The 22,141-nt window shown below is 37.1% G+C and overlaps 1 protein-coding gene across 2 annotated transcripts in view; it reads right to left on the bottom strand.

The window, feature by feature from the left end:
- Nucleotides 1–20,402, bottom strand: part of LOC122575029 (voltage-dependent calcium channel gamma-7 subunit) — a 38,808-nt gene extending 18,406 nt beyond the window's left edge. For both annotated transcript variants that reach the window (XM_043743371.1, XM_043743372.1), the window contains exons 1-2: nt 19,787–20,402; nt 1,424–3,199 (exon numbers count right to left, since the gene is read on the bottom strand). In XM_043743371.1, the coding sequence (XP_043599306.1) occupies nt 1,424–1,763 (340 nt within the window). In that variant the 5' untranslated portion in view covers nt 1,764–3,199; nt 19,787–20,402. The remainder of the gene's footprint in view (nt 1–1,423; nt 3,200–19,786) is intronic.
- Between the last annotated feature and the right edge of the window lie 1,739 nt (nt 20,403–22,141).

Raw genomic sequence — 22,141 nt, 5'->3', positions numbered from 1 at the left:
ATAATATAAGGTATCTTTTCATAGTTTCAGTGGTATTTTCTGTGAAACGTATAACGCTGTTCCTTGGAAATTTTTTCGCTTCACCTAATAAGCAACTACGGCATATACGTAACTATTTTATTTTCCCCTTTATCCTTTGATACGGTTCAGAGCTTAGGGAAAAGCTCGAACGACGCTGAATTAGATTCCCTTAAATACAATTTTGTTCGTTGGAGTACTTCGGTGTACTTTCAAAGAAGGTCCCAAACAATTTTCCGGTTTCACGGTGCTTCCTTTCACCGGGAGTTTTTTTCAATTTCCGTTATCGTTTCCCACTGTCGTATCTATTTCTATATCACTTTTCAAACACGATGCGAATAGTATAAGCGGATCGGTCGTTACAATTCGCTCGCGAATTCTCCAAAGTGTCTGGTAATGCTTTCCCACGGAATTGAGGTTGGCTTAAAAAGGCTTTAAGAATAAAAAGACAAACGGAATGGAAAGTATACTCTGGAATACTATGGGAAGAAATAGCATAGTAATAATTTTGAATATTTTACTCGTTTTTCTTTTTTCTTTCTCCCTCTCTCTTCTTTTTTTTAACAGATAGCTGAAGCTTTCATTCACACGTACATTTGATCTATTCCGAGCTGGTATGTCCGGCTGGTCAATGCAATGGCAAATGCTGAGTCAACATTTTCTTTAGCGCCTCTGTTACTATCGATGCTATCGCGAATTTTCCAAAATTTCCACTGTCATTCGTCACCTTTCGCATTCTGGATATCGTCTCATGTTATTCTACTCTTGATAATATATTTTTTAAATCCACTATGATTCTATATTGTAACAAGATATCGTCAAGTATATATTCTAAGCTTATGATTTTGAGATTTTTGGCACTATTTTTTTTTAAAAGAAGTAAAATCACATCGCGACAGTTTTGCCACCGATTTATTTCCAAGTCAATCTTCGTAACTCTGCTGTTTTTCTCAACTTCATAAGCAGATTACGAATTAAGCTGATTCCGGCAATTAAAAGGAATGTCGTATCTTGTTTATGGAAGCAACGATGAAGATTAGCATAATATTACCCCCTCAAGTATTACGGATTTTACTAATGCTGAAATGTATTTCTCGACTTATTCCCAAGTTTATATTTGTTCATTGTTTAGTACGCGAATGGGTGCAGCGAGTAATTGAATTATTCGATCATTTATTAACCTTCGTATATAAAAATAAATGTTAACAAATAAGCACGGAACGTTTCCTCGTTGAAAAGCAAATATTTCATTACAAAGGAGATAAAAATGGAAAATAATAATTGGCCAGAAGGATGAAACAAAGTTATAAATAAATTCCCAATGGATACATAACCATAAGCTTGATCGAAGCTGAGTGTTTACAATTGTATCATGAGGTATAGAAACTTCGTTAAACCTACTTACTTATAGCAACGCAGACTCTCCACAGACCACTGTACGTAACTTTGCTGTCAGGCTCCACAGAAGCATTCGATGAAGTTTTCGGTAGTTTCTCTTCCGTCAAAAGCCACTCTCCTGTACTGATAGCGACGGTGACGACTACCAACGACAGCATCGCAGAAAGACCGGAAGCAATACCGAGACCACTACCACCGGCGTTATTGGCGTTAGTACCAACTACAACACTGCCACCAGATGCACCAGTAACAACACCCCCAGCACCAGCACTTGAAGAACCGGCACTGCCGAGGTTGTCGCAACACCAACAACAACAAGACATTACCACGTGCCTCCCTTTTGTCATGGGGGCATCCCAGCACCAGCAATCAAAAGCTTTTTGGTACTTTTCGTTTTGATATTTTAATCTCTTCTTTTCTCTTCTTTTTTGTCTCAAGGACTCGCTTGGATCGGTTTAATCACGACGATGACGATAAAACTTGATGATGTATTTATTTCTAAGATTTTTCTCACTAGATTTTGCCTCCTTGTTCTAATATTTTTCTGTGTGCGTGTGCGCGTGTTTTTTTAAATGTTAAATTTAAAACTCTTGGTTAGTAATCATAATCGATATGTCAGAACTTAATGGCGTTTCTGGTCATTTCATTATTACACTTCATAACGCTTTTTTAATTTTATGTATCTTTGGAGTAAAAATTTTCCGAGTTGAAGCACTTTAAGTCGCTTCGTGAGTATTTGAAGGACTGTACTTCGGTTATAAGTTCTGTTATTAGATATTTACAAATACTAAAATCACAGTCCTGTTTTTTAACGATTTAACAATTTCATAATGTTTTCGTCATGTTAAGAATTTTCCCTTTGTCACCCGAAGGATCGCCTTTATTTAAAAATATTTCTCAAGAAAATCTGGCTAACGACCAAGAAACTTGTGAAAATCCGGTTTTGACGGAAAGACAAATTATTGTTCTTTCCTTTATTTCAAGGTTCCCCTTTATAAATCGTTATTCTCAAAGTTATGTGCGAAAGTTCGTGACGAAGCCGATATTGGAAATCGGTTGGCACTGGATTCGTCCGTTAACACTTTTCATCGATAATGCAGTGGAAGTAACGGCAATAACTTATTTCTACCCGAGTCTTATCGCGGGTATCTGCAATCCAAAGTTTTCTTCTGCCGTCTTTTGTTCTCTCTCCTTTATTCAAAAAAATCACGCACGTTTGCGAAATTACAGTAATTGAAAAAGATAGCCTAAACAGTAAAAAATTCTTGATAAAAGATTTCCAAAGCGAACTGGTTAAAAAGTCATCCATCAGACGATGACAAACCACTATTTGTTCGATAAATTTTTATCGAATAAACATTTTCGCCTACAATTTATGATGAATGGTATAATTTATCGAGAGAGAGAGATTTGCAACATTTTCATACTGTTTTCCCAAGGCTTTGGAATAAACACTTCATCGTTGAAGGGAAGGCAATGGATGTTGACGCGTAATTTTTCATTCGGTGCTCGAAGGGAGCTCGACGTGATAGTTTCAGCGCTGTGTACGCGTAGTGATGAATAGTTATGGGCTGAATTTGAAGTATTGCGTTACACGCCGGCGTCAAGGTGTATTCTTCATTTGTTACAAACACTTTGATCGCTGTATCCTAGATATATTTAAGGAAGACTCGAAGACTGTTCCGTGGAGGATCGTACCCTTCGGCCGTCGTGCAAACTTAGTAGTTTGCAGTTTGCAGTTCGAAGTTCGTCAAGGTGTCCACCAGTCGTCCTTTCCCAAACTCTGGAACAGAAAGGGTCGGTCTGCAGCTAAGATTTATGAGCTACGTGTGAAGCTGTTGAACGAAACATTTCTAGAATTTAGGGCGTATTACCGAAATTCATAAATCTTCTGAGCTAGCGACAACTACGTACGAACTCTGAAATTTAAGTCAAACTTTCCTGCTTTATTGGATCATATCGAACGCAGAGAAAATATGAGAGACGTAGGCAGCACTGTTAGAACAGAAACATTTCTACATCTTTAATCCATCATCCGGGTATGCTGAGTTTTCTTTGATATTCCGCGCACGAAACAAGCAGTATGAAAGATTGTTTGACATGTTTCCAATGCTTCGAAGATTTTGCAGGAAATTCTTGAATCTTCTGGTAGTCAGTAACGAAGTTAACGCGAATATTCTTTTCACTATCGTACAATGAAATTTGTTGCATTCTACATTTATGTATCGTTAGTATTGAATAAATTATAAATCTATTGATATTTACATATCAATTTGATATATATATACATATATATGTAACTGTATATATATATATATATGTAACTTTACTTTAACTGACTTTAGTTGGTGGAAATAATGTTTCCCATCGTTCGTGAAAGGACTTGAATCTACCGCATGATATTTCACAGGCGGCGATAAAAGACATAGGTTATAGATGATTAAGCAGAAGCATGGACCAAAATCCACAGCGAAACATGCAAGAACCGGTGATGGAAGCCGCAAGATAGTCAAGTGTCGAAGCCTCGTTCGATTATCATGCCCTCTTGAGTTAGTCGACTCGGCAATGCTCGAGGATCCTCAACGAGGCATATCCCAGTTTCCCAGCAAGAAAAAGAGGCCGAACGAGAATGAAAAAGAGACGTGAAAAAAGGAACTCGTCACCCTTACGCATCTTGTTAATCCTTTAATCGTAATTGAATCGACGTTTCGGTCTTTTGCCGGGGCCACGAACAGAAATTGAACTTTTAAGCCGCTACTCGTATAAATTTCATGGAGTTCCTATTAGCGTAATCCGTGAACTCGCCACGGCGAGCCTCATCGAAGGCCCTTTGGGTTGCGACTTTTCATCGAGAGTAACCCTCCCATCGCCACCCTCTTTTTAACCTGGTGCCTTATCCCGTGAGGATTATCGAAGCTCAGACGAGCCCGGATCTTTCGATTCGACAGCGGCAGAAAACGATCGAAACAAAAGAAAAGATCCTCGGATTAATGTACATTGAAAACCCAACATTCGAGATAGTTACGATCCTTCAATTCGAATCCCTGAAGTCTTGATCCTTTCCTTTGATGGATGATATTTAATTCTCTGATATCATCGAGTGACAGCTCATAAGAGTGACTAGAATAGATTGGCTTAAACCAATTTAATTGGTTAAATTAATTGAGTTGTTTAACTTTAAGCCAGTTATCTGCTCAAGTGTTCATACAAGTCAACGTACTTGACTCGACTTGCTGTTGTTAGAAAATTCTAGCAACAAACATTTTAAGAAATGATACCGGACTGTTCGTATCGAGGAGAGAAATTTGGAACGGTTTGATAAAAATGTGAAAAAACGCAACGTCTTTATATTTATGCAACAATCGTCAAATTCATACAAGACGCACGGACGAGAATTAAAAATCACTGTTTTATTCCCGACGTTTCCCACGTTCGAAAAAGCTGTTGTCACTCGTTGTCGTTCAATACATTTAATTGAAAATGATGGCGCCGCACCTGCTTTACTTCTCGGTTGTTTGAACGTGAGTTCCATGCCTTCCACGAATATAGCGCACAGAGGCGACAAAATTCAGCCATTTGGATGGAAACTCGCGCCTCCCTGTAATTTCGTTTTAGAATTATTTGGTCCCGGGAAAACTTCCAAAGTAGCGTTCGCAGGTGTGGCTCGGGGCGATGTGCAGTTACGCGGGTGTCTGCTCACGGGGTGCGAATGCACGTTGCGGTTTTATCGGGATATCGCGGTGCGGGGGCGGAGTAGTAGAAGTTCTGGTCTGGTTGCGCAGTTTCGCATCGTAACATGTGACTTCCAGTTTCTACTTTTCAAGTGGGTGCTCGATAGTTGAGTGGCTCTTCCAACTTACGAGGGTTGTTGCTAAGAGTCGGTTGCAAAACTTGATTGTGAAGTTCTCGCAAGGAAATATCAAGAGGTTCATCCTCTTACCACTTGAATCTTCTTTCGCCGATTCTCTTCACGCTCTGTGATTCGATTATTGGTTAACCGCACTGTTAATTGCGCCGGATTCAGAAACGTAGATTTCATTTCGGGTTAGATTTAGAATTGAACTGCCTTCTCTGACCCGATTGAATTATACAGGACGACGATGGATAATGCGCTAGGCAATTTTATGAACTGAAAGTTCGCCGAACAAAAGAGCTAACTTGCGCGATTATTTAATTCGTTTTAACAATGAACATTTTTAGACGATTGAATTCGTAATGGTTGGGAAAAAGAGAAAGAATCGTAGATATTTGCACGTTATAAATCTTCAGATATGAATAGAGGTAAATGTATCATTAGAGTAACATAATGAAAAACGTGAACCATTAATAAAACTGTTATCGTACCGAGCGAAATGGCGAGACTAGGAAATGGCAGCTCAACAGGTGATTAAAATATTAACGCGATTTTGTAGCTTAGTTACTGGCGCAAAAAGTGCAATTAATTTGCCGCAATAATATAGATTGGAATTTTTCGAGCTGTCTCCATCTGAGCAGCTATGGAAAATTCTGAATGTAATTCTGCGACAAAAAATGATGGAAATTATTTACAAGTAATCGGTTAAACGGCGCGCAACGTCGAATTAGAAATTCTTATATCTTCGTGAATCTTCTTTTCTTTCATTTTCTTTTTTATTTGTAATCATTAGAACAGAGTTGGAACAAAAGCGCGAGAGCACCGCAGAGAGAACGTAGAACAAGTTTACAATATTGAAGGATTTACGAAGACGAACGTGTTTCTCGAAGATCATGTTGCTTTGTTTTATTTTCGCTACGTGTTTCTGTGAAAAAGAGAAACGTGGCATGTTTCTCTGAAACAACAGAATGTAGGAAACGAGAGAATATCGTGGTACATAAAATATGCTTCCATTTAGCGAGATATTAGAAATGTAAGAGTTGTTCTCGGTTTAATTCAGAAAAAATTCTTCGATGAAAATTCCGATTAATAAACGGAGGAAGCAGTAAGTTTTTAAGTAATGTCGTTAAAACCTAATTACCAAGTTGTATCGATAACGCATAATAAATGTGTCTGAAGAAGTTGCTGTTAAAATTTGTCAGGTGTTTCTGGAAAGTTCTTTCCAAACTGAGTATCCTGGACGAGTTTCGCGCAACCTACTTTGCCGAAGAACATTTGGTCACACCGTAAGAAGCTTCTGTACTGTAATTCAACGCGGGAATGATTCAACTTCTTAATCTCAGCCGTTTGAGATGCAAATGCATCTTCTTTGCTCTCGTCACGTACTTTAAAGTGATCTTTCTCGAGCTGTTCTTTCGAGAGGATCACTCGCGAGTTCGAAATTACTAAGAAAGAAAAATCAACTTTCCTTCGGAGCTCGGTGATTTTTATTTGCACGATGAACGGACACATTACAAAGTGTGAAAAAATCTACAATCGTACTCTGATTTATGCGAAGATTATATCTATTTATTCTTTTTTAATTTCGAATTTTACATCTACCTTTGCGTAGCTTATCAGCGACGAAATTGATGGAATTTCGCGATTTTCTTTTGTGTCGGAGGACTTAAATTCTGTGGCAGAGGACAATGGAAGTATAATAATATCTTACAATAATTTACCATGCAGCTATTATAAATTTCAACGGTACAAGAAATAATTGCAAAATAATTTCATTTATTCCGTATCTATGGCAACGCGAATACGGAATATTTTCTCCCAGCCGCTCGATGGTTTATTTTTCCACAGGAACTGGTTCGAATCGATCGTAGTGCTTTGCAGAAAAGCTTCGTTAAGTACGGATAATGAAGTAACGATGAGGCGGAACTGCGCCAAGCGCAAGCAGGGCTTGCTTACTCGCAAACCATGCGGCTAAAGAATAAGTAATCATGCAAGCGGTATCATTGCAATCACGTCATTCGAATCTAATTGCAATTGGTTTTCCCATTACTCATTACGGTTACTAAAACAAGGCCATCGTCAGCCAGGAAAACGTTTTAAGATCGATCGTTCCGCAAAACCTAGTTTTTCTTGTTTTTAACCAATCTGCCATGTACTTGTGGTTACTTAACTCTGCAACGCAAACGTCGGTAATTTTCGCGATTGATAAAGCTTAACTGACGATAACTTTTAGATGGAAAATTTGCGGGAAATCTGCAGCTAAAACAGTGTTTCCAATGTTGGCTTCCGTATAAGGATTTAAATTTCGTCAAAACTTTAAATCTACGTCCCGTAATATACCCTATTAGCTCATGAATAAGAATGAAAGGTAAAAGTTTCGATGGAAGCGACGACGGTAAAGGACGAACAAGGAAGATAATCAAAGCGAAAATGTAGATAACAAGAATCGAAGATAAACTCAAACGAATGTTCTTTCGTCAAAGCGCGACAGTTTGACTTTAGCATTGAAATTAAATTTCTTTGAACCACTCTCCTAGAGGAGGGAAAGTGAGAGAGAGAGGGAGAGAGAGAGAGGGAGGGAGGGAGAGAGAGAGAGAGAGAGAGGCCCGTCGCATTCCGCAAATTTCCGTAGAGAGATAGTTGTGAGCAAGACTGAGCTTGGATTAAATAACGCATCAATGAAACTAAGGGAACGAAATAATTTAGACAAAGCTAAGATGAATCTTGGCTTTAGCGGTAGGACGATTCAAGAAATCTAACTTTTCTCCCTTCAACATGATTATAACTTTAACCAGGAATTCTCGAATACCGTACATGTAATAATTAAAATGTGAAACGGATTTACCGGATTATTGAAAATTTTGCGCTGAAATTTGCGTTAAACAAGGGATTTTCAGAGAGCTGTCAATAATGTTCTTTAATGCCATGCATGTGTTTGCCTTTTATCAAATCACGTCTTTTAATCCAATGATGTTAATGCGTTTCTTACACGAGATATTTGTTAGCTTTAGAAATATATTACACGGGGTTCAAGAAACGATTCGATTTGTTTTTTCAGCACGAGTGCACCACAAGACTTGTGTATCGATTTCTCGTGAAATATGCACCCATTTAAACCTTCGGCTAGGAACACGCAATTAAAACGCAATTTTCCGTTCTATACTTTAAAACTTTACGTGATGCGAGAAAGTTCTAACGGTAGATGGATTTTATATCCATTAAAACGCCGCTCGCCCCCGAGGCTAGTGAGAGTAATTCGCTCTTTTTATTTCATAATACGCCGTATAATATTTCGTATTTTAGGTTTCAGAACCGTGCATCCTATCCTTCACGGCTAGGTTTTAATTAATCGGATTATAAGTAGCGTCAGCGAAATTGATTTTTGCTAAAAGAAGCTGAAAGCGCTCATCCACCACGTGCGGCCATTGACTGCCATCCCTTTGCTACTTTTCCCTTAACTGTCACAAAGACTAAAAGCGATTCACACAGTGATCTTTTCATTTCCTCTATTTTCCTTGGACATCTTCTATGTTAACAAAATGTTTTTACGGGAAACGATGAATAAATATATGATGAAAAAAAGAAGAAATAAATAAATAAAAAAGGAATAAATACATACCAGTATATAATTTTAACGATTACGTTCTATTTATTTGATTAACGTTTCATCTTTCGAAGGATTTAGAATTCATTTGAAATTAACACGAAAAGCAGGTAGTAAAATCTTACCGCTAAAAAAGTTGTCGTATAAATTTGTTCCATGCAAAACAAGTAACTTTGATTATTCAGGTCAATGGAAAGTTAATATAGCGATAAAATTTCGTATTTAGTATCGGTATAACTTCTATCTCGACGATTTAATTGACAAGAAAGCTCCGTTTTTCCGCCATTTTACTTCTACTCGGCCAAGTACTTTGCGTTTTCCTTGCCCTTGCTTTTTCTTCTTCCTTTTAATGAAAAATATCAGGGAATACGGCACGTTGCCAGACTTTTACTTCGCGGTCGATCGTTTGGTGCAGCTGAGTTACGAGGTGCCTCTCAAATATTTTAAGGACGCTTTCCAATATCGCCGGATCGGTATCGGGATTATGATTTCGAGATCAAAGAAACTAAGGCAGGACTAATTTTCCTCTTAAATAAAAAAAAAAAAATCACAATATCCTTGACTTTTAAATTTGTCGAAAGAAAACTAACAACTTGCCCCGTTAATCTACAGCATCGAATTTTTCCATGTTTTATAACTGTGAATTAAGATCCCAGCGTGTGTTCACAATTCATTTTACGCGAGTTACTTGTATTTATTAAGAATTGGAAAATTATAGGGCATGGTATTTTACGATCGCAACATTTTTATGGATCCATATTTTCGGAAAGGCTTTTGTATTCAAGTGATATTTTTGGTCGTCGAAAGATTCTGCAGGCGACCCGACAGGCGTTGAGGTCAACCCCCGAGGGTAGCCGTCCCTACCATTTATAATCATGTGTGTCCCCACATAGGGAATTTCTACGAGAGAGGAAAGGTTGGAAATTTATCGAGATCCCTGTAAGACAAGTAAACGACCTGAGTAAACTCTATTTCGCGTGGAAAATTTATTTAAAAAATACTCCGTCCCAAGAAAACAAAATTTCTGCCAAATACCTCGATATAGAAAAATAATTTCGGAACACGTTCAAATTCAGATTCTTTTAAATCATTTTATTCTAATTTATTTCCTTTTTGTATCTTTATCTTTCTGTCTTTTTTATCTCTTCTCATATTTTATTCTTCGTACCACTTGCTCGTATCATGAAATTTCTTGATATAGGTAGTCGAAGAATTCAATGGACAATCGGTACAAACGTACTCTTTTCTCTTTCTCGATAGGATGCCACCGATTTTCACAGAAAATGAAAAAAAATTTGATTCGATTTTTTTCGTCCACTGCGCTTTATTATGGTTCGTAGGAAGATTGTCTGAAATCGGTATTTCACTGTCGCAAGTGCGACAGTTTTGTTGTAAGATGCGCAGCGAAGGGTGAGACAAATGGCGTGGCTCGCACAGAAACGCAATCATCCGTCTTACTATTTTTATCTTCGCAGTAACTCCTTTTTTGTTACTCCATAAGCTATGCAGCTGAGAAAAACCGTAGACGAGAAGTTGAAAACACGTCTTCTTCGAAGAACAAAGGAAAGATAAAAGAGAATAAATTTGTCACGTCGCGTCGTACGTAATTTGCCAAATAACTTTGACAATGAAGAAAAAGAAGAAACTTACGTTATCCTCGGTGTACTTTCTCCGAAATGAGAAAATTACGAATTTCAATTTGAAGAAAATATTCGCGTTTAATTCATTTTCAGTGTTCGTTGAATTAAAGTTGATGGATTCTTAGCTTCGATTAGAACGTAGCTCGTAATGGTGAAACTCTGTTTGGAAAATTTGCATGGACGGTACAATTACACAAACGTTTTGCCAATTTATCGTGGGTTCTTTAACGCAGTTTTTGCTTGATGGTCGTTGCACTGAAATGCCGCGATAATTGACAAGAGTCGCTACACGGATGGTGATGTATCATGAGAACACCCTGGGGTCCAATACATTTTCGCCTTCCATAATTGTATACTTTCGTGTATGAAAAAGTCTAAAGCACGGGGATGATTTCAACGTAAATTGCTTTTTTCCTGAGCACACTATAGCCTTCTGTTTGATGAAAAATATGATTTATAAATATGTAGATTGTTAACATTCGCTGAAACAACAGAAACGGACAGCTACGCTTGATTCGCAACGAGAAAGTCGTATCTTTCGAAATTATTTACGGTATTGTTTAAAGATGCGAATAATGGAGGAAGAATAGAAAATACAGAGTACGCGTATAAATGTATAAACGTGATGTCTATTTATTATTTGTACATCGTACTGACTTGCTGCACAATTGAGCCGTATCGATAAAATGCGCACCCGATTTAAAGAAAATATCAGATGTCCACAGCAATATTTCAAAAATCAAGATTCTGACTCGCACCGGAGTTTGTATTCTTCGACGTAGCATTCGACGAAGGTATTCAAGCAGCTCGTTTGGTCGTCGAAAGGTTGCCGAGTTCGAGGCTCGCTCCTAAGGACTAACATTCTGGGCGCTGATAGTCATGCTGCTGCACGCACGGAGTTCTACGCGAAAGCAAAGAAACGAAAAACTTTCCGAATCGTCTGGTTTCGAGGACTTTTGCCAAACAATGTAGCAACTGCAAGTTCTATGGAGCTTAACGAATGCAATTGCATTCACAGAAACATTGCGATCTCCTTGTTTCCATAATAACCAATCCCGATAAGGGAAGCGACGCACTTGAAAAGTTTTATTCGAACAAAGATCTCAATTGAAATTCCACCGAGAGACATTTCGAGCACGTTAAATGTAACATTTTAATTTGGACTGGTAATTTGGACTGAGCGAGGAATTTCGCAGAAAGAAATTAGTATCAGAAAGTTTGTTTGAATAAAAGTATATGCGTATAGCGTTAGAGGAGCATCCAAATTACATCGTCGCTGAAAGATTGAAAGAGTTCCGCAAATTGCGAGCTCCCGCTAACGACCCGCATGGCAGATTCTTCAAGTACCTCGCGAATTACTAAATTATCGTGAAGGATAATCAGGCGTGTAGTATTTTTTTTACGGGCGGAGGAAAAGAACGCAGGGAGAAAGCAGTGTTTCATTGGTAAAACGAAGAACACGAAGAAGAGTCGTGGTTCCGTTCATGGGTCATGAATTGTAAAGCGTCGCTGTTTATATTCAGACATTCGAGGCGGCGTGACCACGGTGTTTCGTGCCAGCTTCCGGAAAGCGATATAAAGAGGAAAGCGAAGCGACGACGTTAAAAAGGATCACCGAGCCCTGCTCGAGAGAGATCCGGCATTTTAATAAATTGAAATTCAACTGCGAAACGAAGGCGGAAAGCGTGTACCGTGTACCACGATGGGAGCTCAGAAATACCTGGATGTATATGGTAACGTGGAAAAATCTTTACTAATCGTATTGTTAGGAAATATTTCTTCGACAAATTATCAATAACTCTGGAATAGGACGCTTCGTAAAAGGAGGATTAAAATAAGTTATTGCGTGATACCGTATGTCGAAAGTGGAGTATGATGCGTTTATTTTCGTTCTGGTTTATTAGAAATTCATGCGTCAACGATAGAGATCAGTAAATTAAAAAATGCATTTGCCATATATTCGTGATGGGAGATTGTTAAAGGAAATGAAGCCACTATGGGAAATGGTTCCTCTTTTTTCTTCCCGCAAATTATATTTTCGAGTAGAACTCATGAATGCCTTTAATCAACAATGTGCAACTACAGCATTCATTTAATTTGACGGAGGAAGAACATTTTTTACCATGCATATATTCAATGGTCTTTATCATCAACTAAAAGTTTAAGAACTGAAAGTTTTATAATGTTGCTAGTTGCTCGTTAGATTATTTTGCATAACAATGCAAGTTAATATCCGTGGTGATCGTGTGACGCTATTCTGTGGGATATTTTCCACGTCCAGTCATATCCTTGTGTTGCATTATCTCATTCATATCTGCTTCGTTAGACGCGATATTATTCCACCTTGCCTCTGTTAACTACGTTAAGAAATTTAATACGTAATCAGGTAGGCAGCGATTATTTTGGATCGACTAGACAATTCTATGAGTCTATCCTTTTACAATATTATTCATCGCCAAATCGTAATCGTATCACCTTTCATTGAATTAATTACTGAACACTTTGATCATTACTAGGTAAATAAATCAAGATGCTTATGTATATCGATCTTCGCATTGGTTTCATTTTACATGAAGTGATGTTTCTAAAATGTAACGCGTGTTTGCCATATCGGAATATTACCATTTTTAGTTTGATAATTTTGCAGATTATACAATATATTATTTGTATAAGTATATTGATGAACGTAGAGACTAAACTAAATTAGAAGTGTAGTACTGTGCATATTAAAAGAACCACAATATGCGAACTGTGTCGCAGAGTGTATAGATGTTAAACACATCGTAGATTGTACAGCCCCGTAGAATGATGTTTTCGTTAAGTATCGCAGCGTGGAAAATTGTTCACATGGAACGTTGTAGGGAGAATACTACCAGTTGGAATAACGCGGAACATATTTCATAGCTACCGCAACATTTATCTGGCGTAAGGATTGTATCCTAGAATTCCGTAACAAATAGAGTAAAGTTTTCTAATCCAAAAATTGCCGATTTGGGAAATATAGAGGTTCATAGAAAAAATCGAATGTCCCTTTATTAGATCATCGAATTTGAGTTTGATATTTTCAATTGATGGTAAAAGTGACGCCCTCATCTTTTCTTTTTTTATTCTATTACAAAGAACAGTGAATCGAAAATAACATTGCACAATAGCGACAACAGCGAAATTAATTCGGAATTTTGCGTAAGATAATAGAATTTACAAAATAGAATACAATAGAATTTACGCATTGCGTAATGCGTTACAAGTAAGAGTCGTTTCGTAAATTCACAAAGTATGCGAGAGCAGCAATTACGGTTCCCGGTTACAATTCAAAAGAGAAGCTGGATCTCGTTGCGTTAGCTGCAGTTAAGAAATTACAATGAACAATTAGAAATGAAACATAAATCGAAAAGGAGCATGTGCATTGTGTTGCTCCTGGCGGAACACAGAAGTTCGCGTATGGTGAACTTAAATTAGTTTCACGCGATATGGTCCAACTTAATCTCGGAGGTGCTGTTACAGTGACCAAGTTAACAAAAATAGAGCAGAGGCCTGTCCCTCCTTTTCTCAATTAAAACTTTTATTCTTTCGCATTGTGATTTCAGTTTTATGCGTACAGCCGTCACCATACCGGTAATAATATTCTTCGCGAGGCGCGTGATTGTTCTCTCCTTTGAATTATGCGAATAATTATTAGTTCAGTTAATTTAAAGTAATACCGCCATGAATACTGACAGCGTCGTGCATCCGAAATTACATAGCTCGTGGCGAAGATTACGAAGAGGATGAAAAATACATTTGAAATAAAAATAAACTCGTTGAAACGTAAATTACATGTATAGTGATGTATGTCTCAGTAACTAAAGTTGACATAAATGTGGAATTCGTCTTTCTCGTATAAGAGAATTGAAAAACATAGCAATCACTTTCGTAAATTTCACAGATCGCACTTCGTAGTTCTTTTGAAGAAATGAGACGGTTTGTTTAAGCTGGTCGATTTGTATGCAGTCGAGGGGCGTGCGAACTCTCCACATTTTTGCTACTTGAACGAAATTGGAAAGTAAAGCTGTGAAATACGAATGATCTGCACTGCGACGTCACGTATCGAAAATCCATTAATGGACATGTCACGAATAGACACGGAGATAAAAACTTCAGCTAGTGTTTCGAATGCGTGGCGTTGATTCGAAAAAGCCAAGGATTTCTCCTTAATGACACAAAAATTTTGACGTTCGCGCGACGATGAAAGGGTGAGGCAATTTTCCACATGCATTGGTAACGTCGGTCACAACCGAGATAAACTCGAAGTTATACCGCGGATGATCATGCGCCCATGCGTGAAATTTAAGCGTAAAAAACTGTACAGAATATACATGTCCAAATGGTCCGATTTTTGTTCATCATACTTTTACGATTTTTTAAACCCTGTATTAATATTTCTCGACAAAATTCGGTATAAAATTTTATCATCTCCGCTCTCACTTAGGTTGGTTATCGACATTGCATTTTTAAGAGAGACAACAATCTGCTTAAAAGAGGAAACATTCTTGGCGTGGCTAGATAATAAGAATTCAACCTATACTTCGTTGTCAATTGCTTAGAAAAGGAAGGTAATAAATTTGAGCAAAAATGGAAAATGCGCTGTAAATGAAGGAAATTTTCTGTTTCGAAGACGTTGCGTTTTAAGGCATTGATACTGCCACGTAGCTAATTTGGATTTGCTTTTCATGGAGCTGCTATCGTCTGAAAAGAAAGTCGATTCCGCGGGCGCCCCGATGAAGTTAACGATGTTGGTGAATGATCTGTTACAAACCTACACTCAACAGAGTCATTTACCAGAATCCTTGGGCTTCTTTCGTAATTAATAATTGAAGACGTCGAATAGCTGAGAAGACTGCGGTTCGTGATCATATTATATATTTTATATCATATTATATTTTATATTATATTATATATATATATATAATATAATATAATATAAAATATATAAGAATATATATATATATATATATATATATATATATATATATAAAAGAAAATAACATAAATAAATAAATAAATATATATATATAACATATATATATATATTTATGTTATTTTCAAACAAACGTGTCTTTCTTTACGATTGGGTCTCTTATATATATTAGGTTGTTCGAAAAGTGTCGTTCTTTTACAGACACGTTTTTTACAACGACGCATCTTTATACAAACATGAAACCTAATCTGTCGAACGTTGTGATCTTTATTTTGATAGAACAAAATGGATCATACGTAATTCGATAAAATAATATAAAACAGAAAATGTTGTGCATCCATTATTTCCTTATAAAACGAAAGAAACTTTTCGGACGACCTAATATATATTATGTATGCAATATATAACGTAATAATATAAGCGTTATCATCATAACATTAATTATAAAGCATCATAAAGAACCTACATTACGTACTGACAATTTAATCAAGCTTCGCTACTGTTTTGTAATTCGATATACGAACATCGTTTATTCCTTTCGCATTAAACAATCAACGCTTCAGATTCTATTACTTATAGTGTACTGTACAATTTTACTTATACATATGAAAAAATTGATTCTGAATATGCGAATAATACTCTTTCTAAATTAAGAAATCTGGAAGCTTGCCGGCACTACGCCGATAGTGATCAACATCCTCATAGTGTATTCCGTGGAAATTTCTCAAAGCCAGCTACATGCTGATTTTGCGTCGATAAATAATACTGTTGATTATACGGAAGGGTGGAGGTAACGAGAAGTTTCAAGGAGAAGGAGAATTCGATATGCACAAATCTACCTTTGAATTCACAGAGATCGGATAATTCCCTTTGCCTTGGAATTTTACGTCCACTAATGGGAACTCCAAGAATTTCTTGATGAAGCTGAAAGAATTTTTTCAATTCTCGCAACATTTGTTATCTTTTCGCTACTTTCTTGCCAATGAACCGTACAAAATAAAGTTTCGAAGAAAAAGAATTTCCGAAATCTCACGTCATATGTTTAATAGGATCTGATCTATCTCACAAAGCAGCGGCACGTGAATTAATTTACATATAATGTAATAACGATAATGATAATCATCCTCGCTAAATACCACCACGTTTACTTCGACAATTTATCCGAATTTGAAGAATTTCTATGAGAAGGGCAGGTTTGTTGATTCTGTATTATTTTTAGTATTTCCACTTCTAAGTTGTTTCTTAATGGTTTTATTCCTGTGTATTCCTGTGTTCCAACAATCGTCATTCGTGGAGGCAATCGGCGACAAAAAGAGAATGTATTTTATTTTCGGCTACGGTTATAATTTTGATCGTACAAATAACTTTCAGTCAAATGGAATAATGAGAATTGTGGTTTGCGATTTTCCTAGGCTAGAAGCAAGAACTTTTTGGTTGCCATTTGTACGTACACTTACACATGGTGTGCGCACACGTGCGACGTGCTAACATGTACAAGCACATGCATAAGCAATTTGACGACCCACGTAAATGTTTCAAACTGATATTACGTTAGGTCTACAATCTGAAAATACAGACAAACGAAGTACTGTTGCCTTTTTCGTTATTTTTCCTGACTTTTTTCAAAATGCCGCACTCTCGGTGCAAACCACACTCGCAACAGTTTCCTGAAGTCTGAAATGTAAACATAGAAATATGCCACAGTTATTATCGCTTTCTGTTTCGAAATTTCTATTTTTTATTCGCGTAATCTTTATATTTTCGATGAATGAATGGCTCGCGGTATTTGCTAATTCGTTGTAAAAAGTACATATATGCAAAATGCTTCAAACGCTTTCATGACTACAATAAACAGACCTTGTCCAGTACCGTAACAATTAATTATAATTATAGAATTGTTATAGCTTGAAAATTTAACAGGGAATACATTGAAAATTCCGCAATGCAGAGTACTTCACGCATACTACGAAGTTTAACATAAAAGTTTCAAATAAAAGCAAAAACGTTCAAAATGGTATTACAGTCATGCAAAATGAAAATTGTTCAATTTCAAAGGGATAATTGTGAACGACATATATCCGCGGTATCCTCTTCGAATCACGTATGTTGCAAACGAATCGATATAATATAAATATATTCTACAAGGTGCAGCTTGTCAATACGAATTTTGTCACTGTACAACCTGAAAATGAACAATTTCCAATTATTTCACTTGTCACGAGTCACGTCGAAATTAAATTTATAATTCCGTCAACTAAAGGTAATTGAGAAAATTAACTAAACATCAGGCATCTGTTTCGTAATCGTATTCGTCGAATAGATTTTGGGAATAAATTTTCAGTTTGTGTCGAATCATCGAAGAGTTACAGAGTATTATACCTATTAGTCTATATAAATAGGAGCTTGAAAATGAGGATATCGTGAAAAATATCATTAAATAGCGTAAACTGAGTTAGTATTTAAAATTTGAAAAAATAAACCCTATGATATGAAAATTGACAGTTTGTATGGGACTTTAGTAATTGTATTTTTTTCAATTAAAGAGAATTTAAAGGGACCGATATTTACATATATGTATCTATATAACTGCGGCAATATAAACGTATTCATTCATGGTGCTTGTATTTAAATCCGTTGACCAGCTTGTACAGTACATTAGAGCTTAATTGTGCAGGGACAATCCGCATGACAGCTGAATAATAAAATACTTGTATTAATATTAATAATAAACGCGTGTTGTATAGTTTATAAATGTGAAAAGTAAATTCACCTTCCACGAATATTAATTAGGTTTCTCCTTCTAATACATATTAATGGGCTTTAGTTTATATAATCAACTGGGTATATAAATTTTATTACTTTATTTATTTTCAGTATGAATTTTATTGCTATATTGCGCGGTAGTCCAAATGGATGATTACGCATATAGTATTATTTAGCTAGTTGAATTTTGTTGAACCATACACTGAAAACGGCTGTATAAAGGAAAATATTTTGTCTCGATTTCATAATTCATTTTCGTTTCTCCATGAGTTTCTTCGTTTGAGAATTTGAAGATCGAACGCGACAACAAGTAATTTTATCGCTCCGTTTTCTCGGTGATGAATTTGCAATTTATTTCCGCAATTTGTTTCCTTTTTGTAATGCTGTATCGTTATACAGCACGCATGTTCCACGCCAGAATTATTGATAAAGCTCCCGGATAAATATTTTTTTCGTTAAAGAGTTTATTTATTTGTTGCATAAAATTGTTTTCAAAAAGAAAATAATATATTCGTTGAAAATTCAGAGACATTAATAGCCTTTGGTTAATGCATTCGACAATATGGGATTACTTACTTGTTCAATTTACTTTTATTATATTATTTTATTTATTAAATTCCATAATTTGAATAATTATTTGAAAAGATATTCTGCTCTGAAAAGCAGGGTCAAATCCTAAAACTGTCGCGCAGAAGAGAAAGGACACCACCTGTATTGAATTTTGAACTAAAGAACTTCCGTCCTGCTTCAAAATTCGTAGAACGAAGGAAGAAACCACCTGCGAGTGACAACGAAATTCGAACTCCAACAATTTACCGAGTTTTAGAAATCGGTAGCGTTTCAATAATACCAATTAGAATATCTCGGCGAAAATTCATTTGCAGTATATCGCAGGGATCACATGTCACGCTAAAATTATCGATATATCATTGGCTTGGTTTACTGCACCCTAACGGTAACGGCACTCGAAGTTTTCTCAAGAAATCGTAGGAAACCAGTTGAAAAAACTGACAGCAAATTCCACTGATCATTTACTTTACTTAAACCTTTTCATTGATAACAATTCTTGAATACATCGAAAATGGAACAAGGAAATGAAACAGGAGTTACTTCGAAGAAAGTTTTCCGCGAAAGGGATCAAGCAAGGAAGCCCGAAAGCACTCGCTTAAACACTCGTTCGTACAACGCTAAACCTTCCGTGGAACGTTTACACGGGAAGCCGTATTTATTCAGTCGGCGTTCGGTGAAGCGGTTTGCGGCAACTAAAAACTCTGCAAGAAAATAAATGATGAAAAGAAAAAAATAAAAAGAAACAAGTACCAAAGAAGTATACTAGCACGGGGCAGTAAATTTAATTCTAACCGTCGTTTTAACACCCGTGCACTCGTTACATCTAGTAGTATACAAAGAAACCGTGTTTACCGAGTATACATAGAAAAATCACTTGAGAAAAGGAAAGGAAAGGAACCGGCGTTGGAAGAGATCAACACGTCTATCGTCTGATTGAAAAGATTCGTCTCTCGATTACTAGATGCGATGTTTTTCAAACATACCTGAAGTTCCTCGACGAGTCTGTATACCGATCGGTACACCGTCCTGTCAGTTTCTTCACCAGCAAGCAGTCTCTTCATGGGGAACCGTAAGATGCTGTCTCGCGCGCGCACCTACGATCATCCCTTTTCTCTTACCCCTTTGCTCTCAGAAGCCTGCACGATCACTGACTGCAGCAGAGTCCACACGGCGCTGCGACACTCGCAGTACCGCGCTTCCTCGATCGTTAACGCGAAACTCGTGCACCGCGAATCAACACTGAAAGCTTGTTCGAGAAGAAAACGGGGTGTACTACCCCCACTCTTCGGGTCGGCGGTTCTCCTGGAGATTTTAAAGGATCGCGGAGGAAAGAGCGTTGGTTCGTGACGCGGGGAACGTGAGCGCACCTACCTCGAGGAAGCGACGAATTCGACTACCGGACGACGCCCGTCGACCGCGCAGCACCCTCTCGAAAGCGCGGTGCGAGGCGCGCGCATACACGCGGGAGAAACGCACCGAAATCTACGAGGAACAAGTGCAAAGGATAAGGGTTGCTTCGACTGTCACTGATACCTTCGACCGTGTGGTTCTGGCGAGTTAATATCTGAAAGCTTACGAATGGTAGAACGAAAACGTGAAACGGAAATAATTTTGAAAATACTGGGTAATAAAAATGAGAAACTAGCAGTGGTAGTTTCTTTATATATATATATATATATATATATATATATAGATGTATATGTGTGGAGGTTCTTGATAAAAGATATGACAAGGAAAAGATTAATAAATCTAGTGCGAGGATTGAAAGTAATGTTCGAGAGTAAAACACGTGAAATACGGAAAACGAAAAGTAGACCGGCGCGTGTATAAATTCGCGAGAAAAACGACCCCGAAGATGTAATATAAAGGAAATAAAAAATTTCGTGCGGTTTTTAACTAGATGCAGGAAAGAAGGTAAAGTTCCAATGCATGCATAGAAATGTTGGAAAAAGAGATTCTGAATGTTACTTGCAATTTCTTGGAAAGGATCGACGAGTGAAAAGAAAACGAGATCTCACAGTTTTTATGTAGTCATGCGGATGAGTACAGAAGATGATATGTAGCTAGGTGCGTGATATGAAATCTATTGGATGAGAGGATAGAAAGGGAGAGCATGTGCAGTAAACTGAACTGAAAGGAAACAATAAAAAAAGATAGGGAAGATATATTTTAGTAGCATGCGTGAGATTGTACATGTGGATGGGAAAAGGAAAGGGAAGCGACCTCAGTGCGCGTGATTGTGATAGTAACCCACCACCACTTAGTGTTCATCCTGCAAAAGGGTTCTACGAAAGTTCCCCCGGATCCCCCTCATCCAAGGTTTCTCTATCCCCAGTGTCGAACTAGCGAGCACCTTTGCGCAGTCTCCAGATCGAACATCCTGCCACTGAGAGCACGAAAGGCTCGGAACAACGCAGTGAAGTCTTCTGCAAGGATGAAATGTTCCGACACGTGAGGGTTTGACGGAACTCCTTGTCGATGAGATTTCTTGGTAAACGTGACTGTGGATACTGTACAGGCGAGTTTGGAGATGTAGCGGACAGTGGAATGAAAGCTAGACGTAAATCGTCTTTCACAAGATGTGTTGGCTGAAAAGTTGTGCGATCCTAAGATCCACCAGGGAAGATTAATCTAATTGTACTGAAAATATTTTCTTCAACTACCGTTAAACTGGAGACGTAATACGAATGAGAAAGATATCATCGATTAGTGAACTTCTTCAAGTTTTCGGTATCAACCCGCGAGTTATAGTGGGAAAAGAAAAATTGCAAGACATGTTGACATTTAATTTTAGGAATACTGTTATCACGTAAAATGTTAAACTCAAACGTGTTAAGTTATATACATCTGATATAAGTAACTTTCATAGTTGTTGCTAATCGTTTGCTTAATAAATCTTTTAACTACACTTTTCAACTCTAAATTTTCCGTTTTATCCGCTAAGAGCTTTACTGGTGTAATTATACAAGGAAATATTAATAAAAGTACGCAATGATTTATTAAAAGCGGTAGCTAGGCAAGACATGCAATATAACGGATGATAATCTGGAATCACGGTTTTTAATTTCAATGTGCTTTTATTTGCGAAAGATACAAAGTATAAAAAAATAACATAAAGGATAACAGAGATGTTCGAAAATTATCCCATGAGAGAAACACGTTGCAACGTGTGAGATGCTCACGAATTTTCGTCTAACATCTTCTTTGTAGATACCTATATGTGGTATCACGAAAGAAAAATAAATAAGGGAATATTAGAATATTTCGTAAAAGGGGTGTCAAATAAAAATTATTTACAGCTTAATGTGTTTAATTAGAACTTTTATTATAGAAACAGA

This window comes from Bombus pyrosoma, linkage group LG14 (assembly GCF_014825855.1).
Source record: "Bombus pyrosoma isolate SC7728 linkage group LG14, ASM1482585v1, whole genome shotgun sequence".
Classification (NCBI taxonomy): Eukaryota; Metazoa; Arthropoda; class Insecta; order Hymenoptera; family Apidae; genus Bombus; species Bombus pyrosoma.
Note: the sequence above shows the minus strand (reverse complement) of the source record. Positions and strands in the feature narration are given on the sequence as shown.